Source organism: Centruroides vittatus, unplaced genomic scaffold, assembly GCF_030686945.1.
Source record: "Centruroides vittatus isolate TY-2023 unplaced genomic scaffold, ASM3068694v2 contig_1213, whole genome shotgun sequence".
NCBI classification, from domain to species: domain Eukaryota; kingdom Metazoa; phylum Arthropoda; class Arachnida; order Scorpiones; family Buthidae; genus Centruroides; species Centruroides vittatus.
The window spans coordinates 1,818,427-1,841,554 of NW_027120776.1; the positions used below are offsets into that span (position 1 = coordinate 1,818,427).

The following is a 23,128-nucleotide window of genomic DNA, read 5'->3' on the forward strand; positions in this document are numbered from 1 at the left end:
GTAGATTTTTAAATTTTCTTCAACAGTTTCAATCTTTTTCAAAGATAATTTTGAAACTGTATAGGGTATATTAAAGTTCTACACTCATTATTATTAAAGTTTTCTATACTATTTAACAGAATATTAAATAGAATGTAATATATTCATAAAGAAATATAACGTATGGTAACAGCATTTAATTCACCACTTATTTATTGTATTAAACATTTATTTTTTCAATTTTAATCTATAATGTAGGCATAATTGATTCAATTATTTACATATATTATTTACAATTATTTCATGTATATTTAAAAAGAACTTTTTTATACAGTTTTATGATGGGGTTACTTTCCGAAAAACATGTCAGAAGTCAAAAAATCACAAGTCGAAAATAAAAGAAAATAAATAAAAACAAATACACTATATGCAAGGTTATATGGTACATAATGTTACATATTGTACAATGCATAAAGTGAATTTGTGCTATTGTTGATTGCGATGGCCCAAACTCGCAAGCAATTGCCATAACTGAAATGCTTAGATATTATCTTAAGTTTCTCATTAAGACACAGCAGGGTATTTTGCAGACATAATTGGTATAGACCTACAGTAAAACACAAGACATGAGATGGTATATATAAGAAGTCTCAAGAAAGATCATTGATGCATCAGTAGAGCAGTTCGAATTCAAATTTTAACCATTTTACACACTTTCGCTTCGCTTGCATCAGTCGTCATAGATGTGAAATATTGTAAATCAAGGAACGTCTGTAATTTCTTTTATCCTGTGTCCTAAGATAGCCTTTTTTTCACATTTATCATGAATTCAGTCAAGTTCACAAAGAGAAAAGCTACTAGTTGAGGGATAGAGCTTGACATATCCAGGCCAGCTCATTCGTGAACCTTGATATCCCTTATCTTGAACTTGATTCCCTGCTCTGATGTCAGAGTTGATACTGAACTTTGAATTGTAATCCTTCAGAGTGGTAAGCTGGTAGCTTATAACTGTTCCTATAAAAAGGAATTGTGTTGACACTTAAATACTGGCAAATTTTAAGATCAATAATTTTGGAAAGTAAAATAAGATATGAATTATTAATATTAATAAATCATATTAGTAGTAGTAAATAAATAATGAATTCAAAAAGTGAATGACATTTTAAGCATTATCATAAGAAAAAACGCCGAATAAAATTCTGAAAGGCTATTAAAATATATAATAAATTGCATAGAAATATTATTTAATGTAATGACAAATTATTTTACTAATGTGCTGTTTTATATTAATAAATATCAATATATTAAATTATTATGAGTATGATATATACTATATTTCATTGCATAACATATGCTAATAAGCAAAGATCATGTACTGAGCTAATAATAGTAAATAATTTAAATTATTACTCAGTATATATTTTTATGCATGAGTCAATCTGTTTCCAGTTTATCAATAAATTAATATTCTGTAAAAATAATATTTTAAGGTTTATATCCTTTTTTTTTCAATATTTTTTAGCAGCTGATAAAATTGATGAATTCTAAAGTGATATTTATTTAATAGTTTACGTAAAATGCTGCTAAAACTTTAAAAAAATTAAGTTTTTAAAGCGATATTTATTCTGCAGATGAGTTACAATTAAGAGTTCTTTGGCAGTATTTATATATGAAATGACATAAATTTTTTTATCAAAGTAATTAAACTATATTTCTGCATTGAATCGGTTTATTACTTCTCATAAAGTTGGTGACGACACGTTCCTGATTTTGCCATAATTTTAATAACTTCCTTAATACGAACATCAAATCGATGTAGTAACGATTAATTTTCTGCTATTATGGTTTTTGTTTTTCTGTACACTTGTGGTTTTATTGTTAAAATTGTTACAATCTCAATTACAAAACCTTATCTGTTGTTTCTCTTTCTTTACTAAACTTATCATTCTTTATGTTTAAGACAACTTATATATTATTTAATAAATTTTTATGAGTCAGTTGTAAAGAGCAATACATAGAGAATATACAGAATTTAATATTGTAGTGCCTAACATCACTGGCAATTAAGTGATTTTAAATTTGAAATTTGAACACGGAAGGTTCAAAGAGAAAAAATTCGAAGAATAGATGTGTGTGACGTTTTCGCATTGTTTATTATTAGTATATGATTGTTACTAGTGTTAATGAGATATTTCTGATAAGACTCACACCAAACTAAATATATATATAAAGTTATCTTTAATTATTAGCAAATATAAACATTCATAAACCTTATTAAAGCCAAACGATCATTAGCATTTCTAGACAAGTCTCCGATTATGGACTAACATACAAAATAAAAGAACAAGTTGACAAAAAAAGTATTCGAATTTTTATGCTACTTATATTCAGTTGAAGTTTTCTAATTTGAATTTACTGAATAATTATAATTTATTTATTTATTTTTTTTTCTGAACAAAAGTAAAAGTTTTACTTAACAGATATTCCTTTAAAATAATTGTTAATTAATAAGAATTTTCAATTTTCATTAATGGCACGAATTTTTTATTATATCTATTTGGAGAATTCCAAAGGAAATTAATATCTAAACAAAACCTTTACATTTCGAGATTTTTATTTACATATATAAATAATAATAATCATAAATTTGCCAGCAGGACGGCTTAAATGCTTTAATGTGATGTAGAACCATTGACTTTTTGTCATCTTTTTAAATTTTCTTATCCTAAGGCCATACATAATCTATTGAATTTGAACAAATTATTCTTTACTTCAATCTCTACTTATACTTCTTTTGAAAAAAGAAAATTTAATAAAATATTTGAAATAATTTAAGATATTCAATTAACTTCTTTTTAATTTCTTATTCAGTAATCATTTGTTAAAGTTGCTATAAAAAATTAATTTATTTCTCCAAATACTATAAATTTATATTTACTTTTATTAATTTTATGAAAGAAAACAGAAAAATATCCGCTGAAAGTTTTATTAGATAAAAGCATTTGTAGGCTATAAAAATTGTGGTAGCCGTAATTTAAACTAATTAATTCAAAGTGTAGGTGGCTCTTTCCAAATGTAAATTAGGACATAAAGCGTTTTATTTAATTTTAAAAATATTGTTCTGTTTGCATTTAAAAATATATATATGAATTTTAAATACATTATTATGTACAGTAATCGTGTCATTTTATAAAAAGTTTAAACTGAAGGTATTTGTAGTGTACAAAAATAAAACTCTATCAAATTCCTGATGAAGAATTGAATTCTTATTTTAAATATCTCTTTGCGGTCTGAATAAAAATTAAATTAAGCATTTTCTGTGGAATGGAATCATTATCTTATTGTCTATAATTGAATTTTTTAATGTATTGCATGATTATATTTTTATTTTGTTCTGTTTTCATTCTATTTTTAAGAAATTTTATTACTATCATTTATATATCTTTGAATTATAACAGAAATGGATGGCCACTTAAATCAAAAACTTTTATATTGCTTTATTATTTTTCCGGAAGACACAAAAATTTTCATTATACTGTTTATTATTTTGTGTTTTAAATCTTAAATGTTTCATTTTTTAGACTTTATTTATACAATTTTAGTAAGATTTAATGTATTCAATTAATTTTTAAAATGATTATTTATAGTATAATAATGATGATGTTTTTTAGTTTTAAGCTCTGTGGGCATTGTGGCACTTTTTCCATGCTGTACGTTATGAATTTGGCCTGACCCATGAGACCTAACATGTCGGGAACACATATCACTCGTGGAAAATTCCCGAGGTTTTTGATCCGAATTCAAACTGGGTCTTGCGGACAGTGGGCTGATACCCTTAGTACTATGATCAACATCATTATAAAATTTATATTTTTGAATTTCAGTTATAAATCTTAACTATTCTCTAGTTTTGTTTACCAAGGAGAACAACATTCTTACTTACCGCCAAAAGATGCTGTTTCCGTAGAAGCCTGTCGTTTGTTAAAGGGAACTTATAATATTGCCGAACAGGTTCAGTCTATGAGATAAGATGTATTATTAATGAAAGATTTCATTTTGTAAATATTTTGTCAATAATTTTTAGTCAGTTGCTAAAAATTATTAATATTTATTTTATATTCTGTAATTTTTATTTGTAACTAAACTTTTTAAAAAAATAAATTCTATTTCTGAAAAAGACAATTTTATTTTTATATACATAAAAATAATATATATATATATATACATTTACATATAAACCGCATTCTAAAAGATAAAAATTTTTTCTTTCAAAACAAATCTGTAATAGTTCAATAAATCAAATATAAAGAAAACAAGAATCGTAAGTTAAAAATTTAATATCTTGAGTGTTTCTGAGGTTTCTTTCATTCCATTATCAGAGAAACTTGCATTTGATAATGCAGTGAAAACATTTAAGATATTAAATTTTTAACTTCTTACAGTTAAATTCCTTCTTTTATATTTTATTATTTGAAAATTTTTTATAGCATTATAATTTAGATTAATTTAATTTACTTGACAGATTCAGTTGCATTATGCAGCATCGCTTGCGCATTTGTAAGCATTACCGAAATAACGGTTTCCGTTAAAAATTCAAATAGAAGCATCAGGGACTATAAAAAATTCAAGTCTAATTTGGCAAACAAATAACAATATCGTGCGACGACTTCAGAAAATTATCAAAACATTGCGCCGTCAACTATGCATTGACGGTACATGTTTGTCGTTAAAAATATAACAGCATAATGCATTTGTTAATAATAATAATAGTAATAATAATAATGAAATATTAAAATATATTAGTGTGAAAACATATTAATTATGTTAATTATAAGGTACAAGTATTTCATAAATTTGTCATTTTAAAATACTGTAAATTAGAAATTGCTCCAGTAAAAGATATAATTAAGTATCCTAGTAGCTGGGCTGATTTTAGTGTTAAATTTTCTCATGTTTTCCTTATTCCTGCAATGCCAAGTTGAACAGTATTGTCAACATTGCATTCCCCTGTTTAAGTCCACTTGTCAATGTAAACATTTCTAACTGTCTCCCATTGAATGAAACTCGTGTTACTGTATTTTTAATATACAGTTAATTCATTTTAATTATTTTATCTAATATTTTTCATACTCTCGGGCTTTCTTCACTTCTTGACATAATATGAATATTTGGTCTAATGTTGATTCTAGTAGTTGTATACTGTGATAATTTTCATATTTCTTTATTATATCACCCATTTTGTGCATTTGTGTAATGATTGATTTAGTCCACTCTCTTTGTTAATTCTTCTCAATTCCATGTCTGACTAGCTTATGAATTTCCTCGTGTAGTTTTTGGTGCTATATTTTAGTTAGTTCTTTGGAATGCCATCTGACCTGTGACTTTGTTATTTTTCTACTCCTCTTACACTTTTAACTACTATTTTCAGTGATGGTGGTATTATCTGTGATTCACATCCTTGGCATTCTTCAAAAGTCCATGTAGCTTCCATTTCTATTCATTCTTCCATTCTTCTCTTGCCTTTTCCACAGTCTCTCTACTTATATCATTGAATCAAGGATTTATCTTATTCTGTCTGCCATTTTCCAAATGTTCTGCTGAAATCGAGCTTCGTCTCTCATTTATATCTCTTCCTGTATTCTTTTTCATTAGTGCTGTCTTAATCTTTTTTGAGTAACTTTTTGAATGTTTATACAAAGTATTATTCAAATATTCAACATTTATCTGGATTTTTTATATAGTCTTTCTCTAGGTTTACTTTGAGTTTGTATATCACTAAGAAATGAATGTTGTTCACTCCACTCCTTTGAAACTCCTTACTTGACAAGATTCAGTTCTTAAATCATTTATTGATAAATAAGAGAGATTTGCTGTCCAACGATCTGAAGACTATTTATGAGCCTTTTCCTTGGAATTTTATACTGCTCACAATTAGTCCCTGAGAGATTTCTCTACTAATCATTCTGTTTCCATTATCATTTGTACTTTCATGTAAGTTATGTTTTCCTACGTTGGCATATACATAAGACTCTTTACCTATCTTTATGTTAGAATCTCTCAACAATAATATGATATCATTCTTTCTTATTTTACTAATTGTTCTGTCTAGAGTGTTGTAGAAGTTATCCCTTTTCATTATCCTGTTTCCTTTATTGGTAAATGTATATTCACTATTGTTAGGTTTCTCCATACTTGAATTCTCCATTCATCCATATGTTCATTTATAAACTTTACATCCAGATCCAAAATAAAACTCTTGTTCCAAATTCATATTTGTTATTAGTATGAGTACCCTTCTCCATATCTTTCAAATTCCAACCAAATTCATCTGATTTCCTGTATTGTGGTCTCTCTGGTCTCTCTGGTCTCTCTGATCACTTCACATCTTACACTGATGTGATACAGACTTTGAAGTTCCTTGATCCTATCCATATATCCTTTCAAGTCAAAGTTTTCATCTTTGAGAATAGTCCTAGATACTTATGATGATTCTATATGGATGGAGTATCAGCCTCACACTAAACCTTGATAACCCTATAGGACCGGTGTATGTTTTTATGTTTAGTCTATATCTGTATTGACTGATATGGTGTAGGTGAACCGATCAGTAGTTTAGCTACTGCCAGCATAATTTGGACACAGGCTCTCTCTCATCATAGCAGGGTATAGACACTGGAGATAGGAAAAATAGAAATTAAAATCACTTTTCAAAAACAATTAAGTTTTTAGTTATAGATGAAATCAAACCATTAAAAGCAGTTAAAAAGTTTTCATTGGAAAAAAACATTTTTATAAATTTATTTTTGATATCAAATATACAAACAATATTCTATGTAAAAATTACAAAAAATGAGTTATTTTTTGACTTAATGGTTTTACAGTTTGGAGTTCAATTTCATCATTTAATACTAATAAAAACATTGATTAATATGTATAATAATAATGACATCTTGTTAGAAAATTTGTAAGTAATGAGAATTTTAAAGGCAATTATATATTAATTAAGTGCAAAATACCTAAAGAAACTAGTTTATACTAAATGTAGAATATCTTTCTAAATGCAACAGATAAAGCTGAAGATAACATTACAGTGCAAAAAAAATTTTTTAATAATAAAATTTTCATTGACTAATATCAGAAAAGGTGATTTAAATTTATAAAAGTGTTTTCATAATAATAGTTATACATTAAATATTAAAATAACTCAAGGCTAATCACAGAACTGAAATTTAACTTCATTTTGTTTTACTGAAAACTTCATATCACAGAGGACACAAAACACACATTGCCTCTAGTATTTTTATCCCCATCTTCAGAGTAAAGCAATGCTTGAAGCACTAACTATTGTCATTCAAATGTTTATATTCTTTGTGTTATTTGTGCTATTAATTTTTCAGTAAAGTGGAATATAAAGTTGGACATAAAAAAACAACATTCTTCATTTTATTCTAGTGCTAAGTATCTAAAATATTCAATAAAATGTGATAAACAGAATAATAATGAACACGATATAAAAGGAATGATAATATCAGTGCAATATGCTAATAAAGGGTGATGATATTCTCTATTATTATCATCACAATATTCGGTGTGAATAATAATTATTTGTTGCTCTATCTTGTAAATAAAAATAAGAAATTTATTCATTAAATATAGAAGTCTTTCATTGTTAAGAAAGTAAGATTGAAAACTTGATCTTTCAAATTTGTTATGAAAAAAAAAACCAACGAGTTGCTTAACTTTCCCGGCAACATTTGGTGGCGCCATCTGTTAAGATATTTGTATTTTTAATTATTATAAAACAGCAAAAAGCCCAGTTTTGAAAACAGGGATGTTTTATAAAGATTTGTAAATGCTAATAAGTAAAATTGTTATTAAGTCCGACCTTTATAGCATACTAACCCCTTTATCTCCCCATTTCCTCGACCTTTAAACAAAATTTAATAGCAACAACTTCCTTAATACACAAACCTCCCTACGAAATTTCAGAAATTTTTGACAAAAAGCACGGGAGTTATTAAGCTTCAAACAAGGTAATAGTATATGGTATCTGTATGCCTCCAGACCCGACAGTATTGTTGCATTTGCATTTGAAATAAGTTTTCATTTTCAGTTAAGCATCTGTCAAGATGTAAAGTGATATATGTAGCCTTGGAGGCAAATTATAGTTTTTGGTGAGTAATATTCTAACAGACAAAAATATAAACCTAAAAACTGGCTTTATTTAGTTCAACAGGAATGTTTTATTTCAGAGTTAAAGACTCTTGTTTCTCTTCTATATGATGCTTATTTTATATAGATAATATTGAAGAATGGAAATGGGCAAGGTATCATTTTTCTTTTATTACTAAAGAACAGACATTTAACGCTTTTCATATTAAAACTTTATATATATAAAGTTTGTGAAAATCGAGGCGTGTGAGTTTATTGGATTATAACATGTCTGCTATAAAACTAAACTATAGAATTTAATTAGTGGCGTAGTGAGGTACGACTAACCGTGCCCTTCACCATAGGTACCAATTGATCAAATATACTGATTTTTTGTTCTTTTTTGTCATTATTAAAGCAATAATAAGTACACACATTCCATGAAAATAACTTGAGACTTGATGTATAATAATCGATTGTAATATGATTACAGAAAATTCAATAGCCGAATTAGCTAATGAAGAAAACAGATTGTTTGAAGTCATCTATTATTAAATTGGATTTGATTGATGGGGTAAGACAATGCGACACATGGGCGGTCTGTCAAGAGGAGGTGACTTCCGAGAGCGCTTTCTACGGGAAACTGACACTATTTTATGTGTTAGGTGGAGAAAACCCGGAAAATTTCACGTGGCTATCCCGCTGTTCCCACGACCAACTACTAACTACCAGTGTTCGGAGGTTTTACCCACTCGGCCAATGATGAACGTCCATTATTAATTTACAATTTGCCGTAGTGTCTTTCACTTTCGTTTTTAACTTTTTCGTTCTCGACATTTGTATTTTTCTTTATTTTTATGGTAATATTACTAATAAAAATGCAATTGTGTATTATATAATCTTGTTTCTAAGTTCACAAAAACACAAAAGAATGTTAAATTGTAATTGTTCTAAACAACAGATCGATGAACGTTTGTGGTTCGATTTTCATAGTATAATATTAATAACTTTAATGTCGTTTTACATAATTCTAATAGTTATATATAGAAACAAGTTCGTATGTATTTAAGAAAATTTCAATTTTAATATTTTATTTTATTCATTTTTATCCTAACTGATATTCTGTTGGTGTAAATTTCTATTAAAATCATTTATTTTTGTTATTATCGTTCACTTGTGTTAAATGTAGCAACGATTTCAACTATAAATCATTTTTATTACATAGCAAAAAAAATCGAGCGACGAGTTGTGTAACTTTCCCGGCAAAAGAATTAAAATTGTGCGTGGCGCCATCTGTTACGAGATTGTATTTAAAAACTTTTTTATATTATTAACTATAGCAAAAACTTAATTTGAGGGTGAAAATGACATAAAATATTATAAATGCCAATAGAGGGTAAAATCATTAAGTCCGACTCTACTGGAGAGATATGACACATGACCCTCTATCTCCCCATCTCCTTGACCTTTGACCACTAAAATTTAACAGCAACAACGTCCCTAATACACAAACCTCCCTACGAAATTTCAGAAATTTTCGACAAAAGCCACAGCAGTTATTAAGCTTCAGAGTGGATGAATAAATCGTGCCACCAAATACACACAGTAACGTACCGGTACATACAGGAAAAATCCCAAACTATTTTCCTGTATTTCTCCGCGTTTCAAAGTCCAAAAATGTAAAAATTTTGAGGGGGTCATTTTTAATCGATCGCCATACTTTCCCTCTGTTATATATAACAGCCGGGAAAGTAGTAACACACGAGTAACTAGTATCATGTTAGGTGTATAAATATATATACAGTATTATCTTTCAATTTAAATTTATTGATAATATATCAAACTAGTCTTATATTTTTTTCGTACAAATATGCTAAACAAGATTAAAATGTATACATTACAAGTGTTTTTACATTCTAATATGATTTGGCGTTTTAAATTAAATATAATACCTCGTAATTTGAAAGAAAATTCTGTTTACAGTAAATCGTTATGACAGTTTGGGTGGAAATTATTTCTTATATTAGTGCATTTTTATAGGAAAACAATTTAAATATAATTTTAAATTATTTTAAAACGAAAAAAAAAATAATAAATTTCAATAAGGAATTCAATAATTTGAATTATTTTTATTTTATTTCTTCCCAAGATAAAGATTAAATATTGCAAATCATGATGATTTTGACAGATTTATAAATGTTTAAAAATTAAATCAAATTATATCCTGTATTCTTCACCTTAATGCTGAATCAATAGATTGATTGATTATTTAGCACATACCAGAAATGTCTGGCCTGGCTTCTGGACGAAAATTAAATAAATAATAATAATATAATTTTATTATTATTATTATTATTATGGATGTTTACGTGTATCTATTAGATATATTTATCGTGTGGTTCTACTAAATATATTCATATCCTTTCATTTCTTTTTATTCAAAAACTAGAATTTCAATTTCCATCCAAATATTTGAAAATAGAATGAAGGGAAAGGAATTCATACTACAGTGATTTCTGTTTCATTTTCCTGATATAAATAATTTGAAATAGATAGCCATTGACACGAAACACGGAGGATGTTACTTTATTCTATTCAAAGCCGTCAATACATTCTCATTCAAAAGAAAAAAAAAATTGTTCAATGAAACTTTAACCTTCATAGTTCCTAAATATATTCATGCCACATTCAGTTAATAAACTGCTATTTATGTTAAAAGGATAAATATAAATGAAAAATTCTTCTGAAATTTAAATATAGACATTTGAAAATGATTACAAGTAAACTTGTTTCTTAAATATAACTTTTTTAAATAAATAAATACGGACGCACTTATAGTGTATTTTATTTATAACGATTTATAAGACATTTCAATAAGTTATAAGCTTAGTTTATATGGGGCCCGGGACAGGGCAGGCTCCTTTTGCTTTTTAGTGAGCCCCTTTTACCATTTTGTTTGTTATATGAATGCTGATAGAATGTTTGTTAATAAAAAAAAAAACACTCAAATTTCTAAGAAAATTTAATTAAAAAGGTCCTAAAATATTTGTAAAAAAATTCTTTTTTACAAATATTTTAGGGCCCAACTAATAACTTTTTCCTGAGGCACCAGAAAACCTTCAGTCGGTTCTGGCTCCATCTTCCCCTTCTCTACTGCCCTTTATTTTATTTATAAGGTTAATTTAGTTATTTATAGATGTTATAACATGCTTTTTTTCAGTGTTTAATCACAAAAAAGAGAAAATATTTTTTTTTTGTTATTTTGTTAGTCTACTTATTCCCAATCGATTAACAAGTCTAAGGAGGATTAGAACTAGAATCGAACTGCTGTAATTAATAAATCGAATGCATCCACTTTATTAACTATCTTAGTTTATTTTGGAAGTGTATAACTATTGGAATAAGTTATTTCAAACTTCTGTGATTAGTTCACAATCGCAAGATTCAGTAATTGTATTCAATCTTAAGATTCAAAATGTTTAAATTAATTACTCTGATACATCAGATCTTTACTGTTATAAATGAATATATTATAAAGTTGAAGCAATAATAATAATAATAAATATTAAATGTATTAAAGAAAACAGATTTTAGTTCTGATGATTTAAAAATATACTTTATTTGTAAAGAGGGATGTGTAGTAATAGTGTGAAGTAACTGCTGTTTCCATTAAACCATAATTTACAGATATATATTGATTTTATCTCTTGCAGAACTATGTAGTAAATGGCCTGTGCTCTACTTAATGTGAATTAGGTAAGTAAACAAGGAAGATTAATGTACAGCACTTACCTTCTCCAGAGTGCAACTGCCAACAGCGTCTACTATAAAACATATCCTTATAAATCCATCGTATCTATCTGTTCCAACCTTCTAAAAAAATCATTTCGTCTTTATTCCTTCTAATAAATTTTAAAAATAATTATTTTATTCTTTCCAAACAAAGAAACAAAATCTAATTTACTCACTTTTCATAAGTAAGGGCAAAAAACAAAATGGCGACCGAAAAACAGACGATAATTTGAATGGCGCGGCAAATTTTAAAATTTTCTTCCATTATTATTATTATTTTATTATTAATTCATGTTACTTTTTTGTTATTTTATGATAGAGAATTATTACGAATTAATAATTATATAATTATCAAATGTTTGTTTCGTCCGTCACGTATTCACATCGACGTCAATTTGACGTCATCTCTTCGGTTATATAATGAACGAGTTCGAAAAATGACGTCAAATTGACGTAATTATTGCACTACTGCCTGAACCGAACGAACAAGCCTTAAGGTGAGTAATTATATATACGTATCGCAATAAAGAAGATTAATTAATTAATTAAAACAATCGTTAATTCTTAATTTTCGCAGTTTTAAAATAAATGCAACAGACAAAATGGCGTCTGAAAAAGCAGACGATATGTTCAAATTATCGTCTGCTACACAGACGCCATTTTGTTTCTTGCACTTATATAATACATTAAATATATGCTGTATATATTTAATGCAATTTTGTAAATTAACTGACTCGAACTGTTCAAAATTGTTTATTATCATTATTAATTTATAATAATTTTCAGTTATAACCAGATTTATTCATTATCTCCAAATAGAGAGAATTACTACGTACTGTACAAGTTAAAAAATAATCCATAATAAAAAAATCCAACAACGAGTTGCTTAACTTTCCCAACATTTAAAACAGTGTGTAGCGCCATCTGTTGTGATATTTTACTTTAAAAATGTTCTTATTTTTAATTATTATAAAATGGCAGAAAGATAATTTTTAACGTAGGGATTAGTTTTAAAAAAAAATTGTAAGCGTTAATAAGGAGTAAAATCATCATTAAGTTTGACCCTACTTGAAGTATTTCATACGACCCCTATATCTCTCCACCCCTTCGACCTTTAACCACCAAAATTTAATTGCATCAACCCCCCTAATATACAAACTTCCCTGTAAAATTTCAGAAATTTTCGACAAAATGCTCAGGAGTTATTATGCTTCAAAGAGGGTAAACAAAATCATTTTTTCCCACACAAACAAACAAACATCCATACATACAGAACTGTGCATTTCTCGACGTTTCCCTTTGTAATATATAACAGAGCAGGGGAAGTAAAAATAAATGATTTTATTTAATTGCAAATTGCATAAATGCCATGTTTCTATGCCAAATTATTGTGTTTTAAGTCACTATTTTGTTTGTTGCATAAATTAATTGTCTGAAATTTCTTAAATTTTATAATTAAAACAGTGCAAGTTTGTTAATCCGTCATCTGACCAGACTGTGCCGGATTACCGGACGTTTTTGTATTTTTATGCGATTCGGTTGCTGTAAATTCTGTAAATTGTGCATACTGCTGTATGATTTCCATATACACATATTTTAGTCAGTATGTAGGGCATTTTTCTCGATTACATCCTTCTCGATCCTACGGTCGAACCCCCTCCCCCCTACACTCATAGCATCGAGAGGGGAGGAACTAGAGTTTCTTCCCGTGCCATAGCTGCTCCTACTCCTTATAAAATAATATTATTTTACTAACAAAAAGTAAAACCTACAAGACTATTCGTTAATAAGCAAACATTCTACGTATTGCATTTGTTCCAAATTCAATTCGCTCGGAGTCTTCGTCTCTTCAAAGTGGCGCGTTATCCTATGGGCAAAAAGGGCAATTGCCTGGATCCGGCACCAACAGGGGATGGCCCGAACCAATTGTTTATAAGAAAATATTTCCTCCAAAAACGTCTGAAGTCAACACTATACATGGGACCCTTCTAGTTTGCCTGGGCCCCACGCGACTAATCAAATTCCGATTCGCGGAATATTATAGAATGCCGGGTGATTATCGGGCAGTTGCGGATTAACAAACTTGTACCGTTAATTCGGATTACATATATTTATATACTGGATTAGATTAGCCTAATTTTAAGATTACCTATTGGAAGCATTTCAATTGATTCTTTTGTTTAAACGTATATAAAACAGTGGAGGGTTAATGATAATGCTACGTATATAAATTATAAAGGTAGGCGTATTTGGCCGGATGGCTGAGCGGTCAAGGTGGCAGCCTACCGCTCTGGGGGACCCGGGATCGAATCCGAACGGGTCGAATAATCCCCAGGAATTTTTCGGGGGGTGGTCCGTTCGGATATGTCGGGCCCCGTCCCTCACCACCCGGTCGCCCCATTGTGGGCCTGGCCGAACCCATAATGGGCCTACTAAAAGAGACCCTCTTAGTGCCCACAGGGCGAAAAGAGCTAAAAAAAAAAAAAAAAAAAAGGTAGGCGTATGCTGCTAGATCCATTTTCATCCTACACGATGTGGGACATCATTCGTTTTCTGTTACTGACGTGTCGTGGCCGAAATCTACCAAAAAATATGCGCCATTTTTCTTCATTCTTTTTTTTCGCTCGAAATAATTGAGATGAACTTAAATTTTTATGTATGAATTCTTAAAATAAGGTTATTTTCGACATTTATATATTTAAAAAAAATCACACAATGGGGTTAACTAGGTTACAACGTTTTCAAAAAAGCCTAAATGGATGACAAATTTTCATGATCGTGTTTAATTTAGTATATTTTATAGCAGGATGTTAGTCATATACAGTAAATAGGTTTGACCTGATACTCGAGTATCGAGCTGTTTACTACAATTTATTCTTTTATTATTATTATTTTTTAAACATAATTCTTTGATTTATAAATATTTACGAATTTATGTACTGTTCTTTTAATCTGGATCAGCTTTCGTAAGGAAGTAAGTGATGTAGATAAATTCTTTTTATATTTAATTACTTCAATGGTGAATTTTATAAGTGTAAATAACTATAGAAGAAGGTACTTTATAAATAGAAGGTACTTTATGGTACTTTATTCATTTATTCTGATTGTATTTCACTTTCTCGGCTCTGTTATATGTTATGTAACTTTTATGTAACATCTCTGTTATATGTATATAACAGAGAGAAAGTATGGCGCTCGGTAAATAACTTTTTTATTTATTCTTATCTGTTTCTTATCTGTATATAATTTTTGTCAATAATTGCTTCATGCTTTCCTATCTGCTCCAAGAAGAATCACATTCGTTTTGTTTTTGTTTTTTTTTTTTTTTTTTTTTTCAATAAACGTTATTTATGAACCTCTGAAGAGCAAGTTTTAGTATTCGATTGCTTCTTGTTCTCTCTGTTTAGGTCTTTAGAAGAGCAAATTTTATATTATAATAATTATTTTTCATAGATTTTTATGTTTACGTAAACACATATTATTTTTACTTTTCCGGCTGTTATATCTTATATAACAGTATGGCGATCATTCAAGAAACACCCTCACCAAGATTTTTTACATTTTTAAACTCGGGACCTTGAAATGTAGAGAAATGCAGAAAATTTGGGGTTGTTTTCTGTATGTATGGATGTTAGTGCTATATAGGATTATAGATATTCACAAACTCCTATGGTTTTTGTCGAAAATTTCTAAAATTTTGCAGGGAGGTTTGTTTATTAGGGGAATCGATGTTATTAAATTTTGGTGGTTAAAAGTCAAGGAGTGGGGAAATATAGGGGGGTCATATGTCGTATGTCGAGTAGGATCGGGCAATGAGCATGGACTATTATTAGCATTTGCAATTTTTTTTCCTGTTATAAAACTCGTATCCACCCACAAAATTAAGCTTTTGCCATTTTATAATAGTTAATAATATAAAAAGTTTCCAAAATAAAATATCCTAACAGATGTTGCCACATACATTTTTAACTCTTGCCGGGAAAGTTACGCAACTCGTTACTAATTTTTTTTTATCGTGATGCATCTGAATCATTGATATTTACGTAGACCCATAATTACTGTTCTTTAAATACTAAAGTTTTCTGCAAAAATCCTTCTAATAGTCTTTAATAACAGCCATAAATACATAGATATAGTCAATATCTAGATAGATATATGGAAGGATATCATCACCTATGATGACGTATGGCCGTGTCATTTATTGTATAAACACGTGTCGTCATAGGTGATTGTATCCTTTCGTGCATCATCCTAATTAAACCTAAGTATGTTTCACTATTTATTCTACGTGTATAAAATCAAGGAAAACTTAATATTCTTATTAACAACACGCAAATATTTATCTACACTAAGAAATAATAAGTTTAAATTAGAGTTTGACTGAATAAATATAAAGAAAAACACGCCGTTTTGCAGAATAACACTTAACAAGTTGTAATAAATAAATAAATTAACGTCGTAATCAGTTATAAAACTCATAGAAGTGCTTTAAGTGTTAAGCATTCATTTATATAAATCCCTAGACGAAAGAATTATTTTACACAAGGGTAAAGCTATCTCTACTTTGGGAGATTAATCTACCGAAAGAAAAATAAATTTATGAAAAATGGTAGCAAAGGATTTGATATTCTTTTGAAAAATAGCTTTCTGATAAGTAGCAAGAGAATGAAAGCTACCGGGATGGGGAATAAGTGTTGTTATAAAAATCTGAAGTGTGCCCTGTCAGTGTTTACGATAAGAACGATGCGGAAGCGCTGATGATAAAATAGTTTCGAAAATTTTCTCACAATACACCGAAGCTCTTGTAGAATATTACACTCTTAAGAAGATTAATGAGTCGAATTTATTAAAAAAGCCAATTGAATTTACATTCGTTCATTAATTTTAAAATCCTTAGAAAATTTCTATTTACAGACTTTATCTGCAAAGATGAAACGAGTCTCGAAGACGTGTCGCTACAAGACGTTTAATGAGGAAAACTACTAAAAATACATCATAAATATTTGCAGTTTGGTGTTAATTTTTTTTTATTTAAGAATTTAAATCGAATTTATAAAAAATTTCCGTTGCCGGAAAGAGAAAAAAAATTTCCGTTTTGGGAAAAATACTCATCGATTTTTATTTAGACTTTTTCTGTAAATGCTGTAGTAGAGATAAAACTCTTACATTAAATGTTTCCCCGAGGAAATTTAAAGCAAAAACTTCGAAATTCGATAAAATAATGTTTTGATTCAATGTACTTTTTTTTTTTTTTTTCCTAAATGTTGCCCCGATTTTATGTACAATTTATAATTCGATGTTTATCCCGTTTTTATTGTATCACGAAGAAACAAAAACGTTAAGCTTATCTTTTCTAGTTTTTACTTCCAGATAGATATACTGTACTTCATTATTTGTTTCGATTAAAGTAATTAAATAATTCGAAAGAAAGGAATGGAAAATTCTGATTTCTGCCATTTAGGCATACCTAACAGGTCAGAAAAATGTATACAAAAAAAAAAAAAAACAAAAGTACGTTGGAAAAATTGTCACAAAATCCAGCAATGAGTTGCGTAACTTTCCCGGCAAAAGTTAAAATTATGTGTGGCGCCATCTGTTAAAAAACGTTTTATATTATAAAATGACACTAAGCTTAATTTTGAGGGTAGAGGCGTGTTTTTATCCCGAATTTATTTGCATTTCACGACGTTTTAAGGTCTCCTGAGTCCAAAAATAGAGTTACATATGGATACAACACTTGGAGGGGGTCATTTTATATATAACAGCCAGGAAAGTAAAAAATTTAGAAACCAAATAATATTTTGTAGATTGAAAAATATCTTACATAATAATATTATTATTATTATAAAAATAAAATTATTAAATGTGTATAAAATAACTCTATCTACAAACATAAAACATGGTTATTGAATGTAGATGCATCACTTAAAATAAACTTTTTATAGGATTTCGTATAAAAACTTTTGATGATTGATATATGTTTACCGCTTTAAAATTTGATATTTTACTATAAAAATAGTTTAAAATTGCGTATATTTTAAATTCGTATCTAATTTCAGATGGTGATATTTAAAAATACGAAGTAAAAACTTTAATATTAAGCGTTTTTTTTGGATAAAATTGAAGATGAAAATTTGTAAAATAAAAAAAATAATATATTGGAAAAAAATGAAGAAAGAAAGGTTGTAACTAACTTGAAAGTTACAGACAAAGAAGGAAAGTGAGTAGAAAATTTTTATTCTTTGTATGCAAACACCTGCTTCTTTATCATTTTCAAAGAGAACAATAGGGAATAACTGACCATGATATTTTTAAATATGAATGATTCTATATAACATTTTCTACACCATTTAGTTATTTAGTAAACGTGGTTTGTGCGTGCTTTAATCCATGAAACAGAATTTAATTATTTTGTTTTACTTGTTTATTTATTTATTTTTTCATTAATTTAAACATAACAGACTTATAAACTATCCCAAATCTTCCCGTTAATGATCTGCGAAAGATAACCTTCTTACTATTTAATTAATTATTACAGTACGATTTATTTAGAAAATTGATTTCTCTTCGTCTTTCGTTTCAAATAAAATGTAAATTAGCCTTTCAGGAATAATTCCGATTAAGTTTCGGTTCAAGGATAAATCTCGGAAGTTTCGTTGATTTTTAATAGCATCAATTATTCTTCGGGGATTAATTTTCATAAGCTGACAAAGAAAATTTAATTAATTTTTACGAATTTATCTTTAAAAGTAAATCGGCATTTGATAAAAATTCCCGGTGGAAAACGAACTGTTTCTTTGAAGAATTACTTCTCTCGAATTCAATTTGTATGTAGCAATTGTCGAAAAAGTGCTGCTGCAACTGGAAACGTGTTTGATTGAATTGAATAGCTAAATCAACAATTTGTTACAATACTAGGAAATATATATGTATATATATATATATATATATATATTGCGGTAACGTTTCGTACACTAATTTGCTATGCAAGTTGCATCAATAGGATAATTACAAAGTTACTAATGTACAGTGAAGTGTTGTCAAGTAGATTTAATCTACTCCGTTTGGAATAAGGCTTGAGAATTTAAATACTAAGAGGAAGAAAGGGAACTTTCTCTCTATAAAATTCATTTGTATACATATTAAAAAGAAAAGTCGAATGTACAGTACATTACTGTGACAACGTCACAATGCAGGGATGCAATTTTTTTAATCGTCTTTTAATTTTAAAAAATCACGTGACTTCCGGTCCAGATCGTAATTTCGTATAGGTAGTTATTTCCGGTAGACTTTAGGGGTGATTCGGAGGACCCCACAGTATTGTTTCTAGAGTGTCGAAGAATATTCTTGCCAAGTTCGGTGTGGATACGTTGAACGGTATAGAATGCTTTACCTAAAATAATATATATATATGTATATATATGATTAATATTCTATCTAAAGGAAAATACATTAAAGAAATTATATTGAGAATTTTATTGAGTTTCTTTTTAAAGATGAAAACAATATATATTGTCATAAAATTTATCTTACACAATGCATTGTATGTTAATAGAGAATATATTCAATTACATTGAGTGTTGTTCCTTTCTTAATACAGCTTCAGGAAAGAAGAGATTCTACAACTAATCTCAACAGCGAGATAGTGGTATGACTTTCGAACAGGAAATTGGAATCACTTCTGGAGATTTTTCGATTTTCAGAAAGAATGGTTCAGTCCTCTATTCGATTATAATCGTTATAGGCTCGCAGCGAATCTTTAAAAAGGGTGCAAAATAGACATATATGTATGCATCAATTTAAAGAATAAATAAAATAAATTATTACTATGAAGAATTTTCTAATCAATGAATCTGCAGAATAAATTAATTCATTATAATTGAAATTTTATGGTTCTTAAGAAGACGTTTCGAATATTTTACTAACAATAAATACGTCTTTCAATTAATTTCATAAAGTAAATTCATTAATCCTATTTTTTTTTAACAATCCAGCAACGAGTTGCTTAACTTTCCCGACAACATTTAAAACTGCGTGTGTGGTGTCATCTGTTACGATATTTTATTATTAAAATCTTTTATATGTTTAATTATTATAAAATAACAAAAAGCTTAATTTTGAGGGTAGGGACAGGCTTTATAAAAAATTGTAAATGCTAATAACGTCCAACCCTACTCGAGATACAACACACGACCTATTCTATCTCGCTACCCTCTCGACCTTTAACAACTGAAATTTAATAGCATCAATCCCCGTAATACACAAACCACCCCGAAAAACTTCAGAAATTTTCGACAAAAAACACAAGAGTTATTAAGCTTCAAAGAGGGTGAACAAAATCGTGTTCCCCACACACATACACACTAACATCTTGCATTTCTCGACGTTTCAAGGTGTCCTGATCCCAAAAATGTAACTATTAATCCAAACATAGTAAGAGGATCATACAAATGGAACTGTATATTAACTCTGGAAATATGGAAAATAGAAAGTTTCGTAGAGTGAAAACCTTTGGATTCGTGGGAAAATGAAGGTCAAAATTAGAATTTTAATAGGATTTCGTTCCTTTGAGATTTCGGTATTAATTCAATTTCATCCATCAATCTTTAATAATCAATAGCAGACGATGGAAGAAATCGAATCCATTGGATAAAGTTGATAATCGTCTTAAATTGTGTAAACATTTTTGACACTATTAATTAATATTTCTGAATATCTAAATCTATTACTTTGATCGGTCAAAATAGACTCAATAATTTCATATTTTTGGACTTGGGGACCTTTAAACGTCCATAAATGCAAAAAAAGGGGGTTTCTGTATTCATGTATGTAAGTTCGTGTGTGGGAGCACTATTTTGTTCACCCACTTTGAAGCATAATAACTCCTGTGTCTTTTGTCGAAAATTTCTGAGATTTTGCAAAGATTTTTATGTATAACGGGCATTGATGCTATTAAATTTCGGTGTTTAAAGATCGAGGGAGATGAGAGATAGAGGAAGGACATGTGTCGTATCTCGAGTGTGGTCATACCCCTAATGAAGATTTTACTCGTTCTTGGCATTTACAATTTTTTATAACTCGTCTCTACCCTCAAAATTAATTAATAATATAAAAAGCCTTTAATAAAATATTATATAACAGATGGAGCCACGCACAATTTTAACTTTCTGGCCGGAAAGTTACGTAACCCGTTGCTGTATTTTTTTTCTTCCGTTTCAGTGTAGTGTGTACGCATTAATTTACGACGTTTTAAAGATGTTAAATGTAAATTTAATTGGCAATTATCCAAAACTATAATAATGTAAACTAAATAGAAAACTCTACTTAACCTATTTATTTAATATGACGAATATAATAATAGTACACTACATCGATATTTTGATACAAGAGACGGATGATAAATAACGTATCCATTGTATTGTACGTCTAAGTTACGTGCTTCACTGGATACTGACATCATAATTTGTCCATTAGAATCAACTTCACATAGCGAAGTACTTTACTGTATAATAAGTAGGCCCTATATGCTGTATTATACAAGCATATCCGGGAAAATAGCTTTTATTCAAATAACTTGTCTTTTTGTTTTTTTGCCGTAATTTATTTGGTTTAAATACTTGGAATTTTTAAATGGTTGATTTATTAGTAAATACCCTTGTTTTGTATAGGAAATGTATAATACTCTTTTTATTATTGTGATTATTTCCTTATTGCGATGATATTTACTGTCAATCATTATTTAAATTTTAATAAAATAAAGTAATACACTAAATAGAATAATATTTAAAATATATTTTAAAAATAAAGTAAGATTTGTATAGACTGATTGTCTTTCAATTTTCTATTTAAGGTAAATCTTACATCTTTCTATTTGGATATAAAATCCAGCAACGAGTTGCATAACTTTCCCGGCCAGAAAGTTAGAATTGCGTGTTGCGCCATCTCTTACGAGATTTTATTTTTTTAAACTTTTTATATTATTAATTATTATAAAATGACAAAAAAATAATTAATTTTGAGGGTAGATACGAGTTATAAAAAATTGTTAATGCCAAGAACGAGAAAATTTTCATTAGGTATGACCCCACTCGAGATAAGACACATGACCTTCCTCTATCTCCCACCCTTCGATCTTTAAACCCGAAAATTTAATAGCATCAATGCCCCCTTATACATAAACCCCCCTGCAAAATTTTAAAAATTTTCGACAAAAGACAAAGGAGTTATTAAGCTTCAAATTTGGTGAACAAAATCGTGCCCCCCTCACACACACGCGTATAAAAAAAAAATCGCTAACATTTTTACTTTTCTCGACGTTTCGAGGTCCTCCGAGTCCAGAATTCTTGGGAGAGAGGAGTCATTTTTTGATCGATCGTCATACTTTCCTTCTGTTATAGCCTATATAACAGCTGGGATGGTAATATTCTAATGTAATTTAATGATTACTATTCGCGTGACGTTATAGGAAAAAAATCTTGAAAAATGTTTACTTATAAAATATTTTTATTGATATTTGAATATGTGTTTTTATGTATACATTAAATATTTAGTGGGGTGTTTTGAGAATAATTTATCTTTTTTAGAATCTAAGACATTAAAAATTGCTAAGAATGCTAATTGTGAAAAATTTGAATCATCTTCGTTGCCATTGAGGTTTTTTTTTTTTCTTAAGTGGAAAAATCTTCGAGAATTTTAAGAGAAATTTTATGAATATTTTAACGTATAAATGTTGTTTCGAAATATTCTAAAATAAATATATGGTGTTCTCTTGTAGCTTTCTACAAAATATTATATTTTATTATTAGTTTTTTTAAAGGAAAACTTCAAAACATTATCGCAAATCTCTACGTTAAAATAGAATAACTCAATTTAAATTTATTACTAAGATTTCTTCGCTAACTTGCAGTTAAAAAAAAAAAATGTAGTAAAAGAAGGAACATTAACTTTCATTTTCATTAAAATCATTTTCATATTTAAAAATTGCAATGATAGATTAGCTTATGATTTGAAATAAATCCCTTACTAATAATAATTTACAGCGTAAGATTTCTCTTTCTAAATTATGAAGCATTATAATTAAAATTTAGAATTCGAAATAGTTAATGTCGTAAAAATATTTTTGATCGTGAAATATTTAAACACATTAATTCGGTTGCAAGAGAGAGATAATTGGCATTCACATCGTGCAGATGTTAATCTGACTGAA

The 23,128-nt window shown here is 28.4% G+C and overlaps 3 protein-coding genes across 4 annotated transcripts in view; all 3 read left to right on the top strand.

Annotated features, from left to right (window-relative positions):
* LOC136986012 (nonsense-mediated mRNA decay factor SMG8) overlaps window positions 1-4,161 on the top strand; it is a 37,680-nt gene extending 33,519 nt beyond the window's left edge. For both annotated transcript variants that reach the window (XM_067283465.1, XM_067283469.1), the window contains exon 22: window positions 3,888-4,161. In XM_067283465.1, the coding sequence (XP_067139566.1) occupies window positions 3,888-4,008 (121 nt within the window). In that variant the 3' untranslated portion in view covers window positions 4,009-4,161. The remainder of the gene's footprint in view (window positions 1-3,887) is intronic.
* Window positions 1-23,128, top strand: part of LOC136986341 (meiotic recombination protein REC8 homolog) — a 220,354-nt gene that overhangs the window by 157,035 nt on the left and 40,191 nt on the right. The gene's annotated exons all lie outside the window — the stretch shown is intronic.
* The window catches only part of LOC136986026 (alpha-mannosidase 2-like), a 35,579-nt gene continuing 30,436 nt past the window's right edge, over window positions 17,986-23,128 (top strand). The window contains exon 1 of the mRNA XM_067283479.1: window positions 17,986-18,142. The gene's annotated coding sequence lies outside the window, so the exon portion shown is untranslated. The remainder of the gene's footprint in view (window positions 18,143-23,128) is intronic.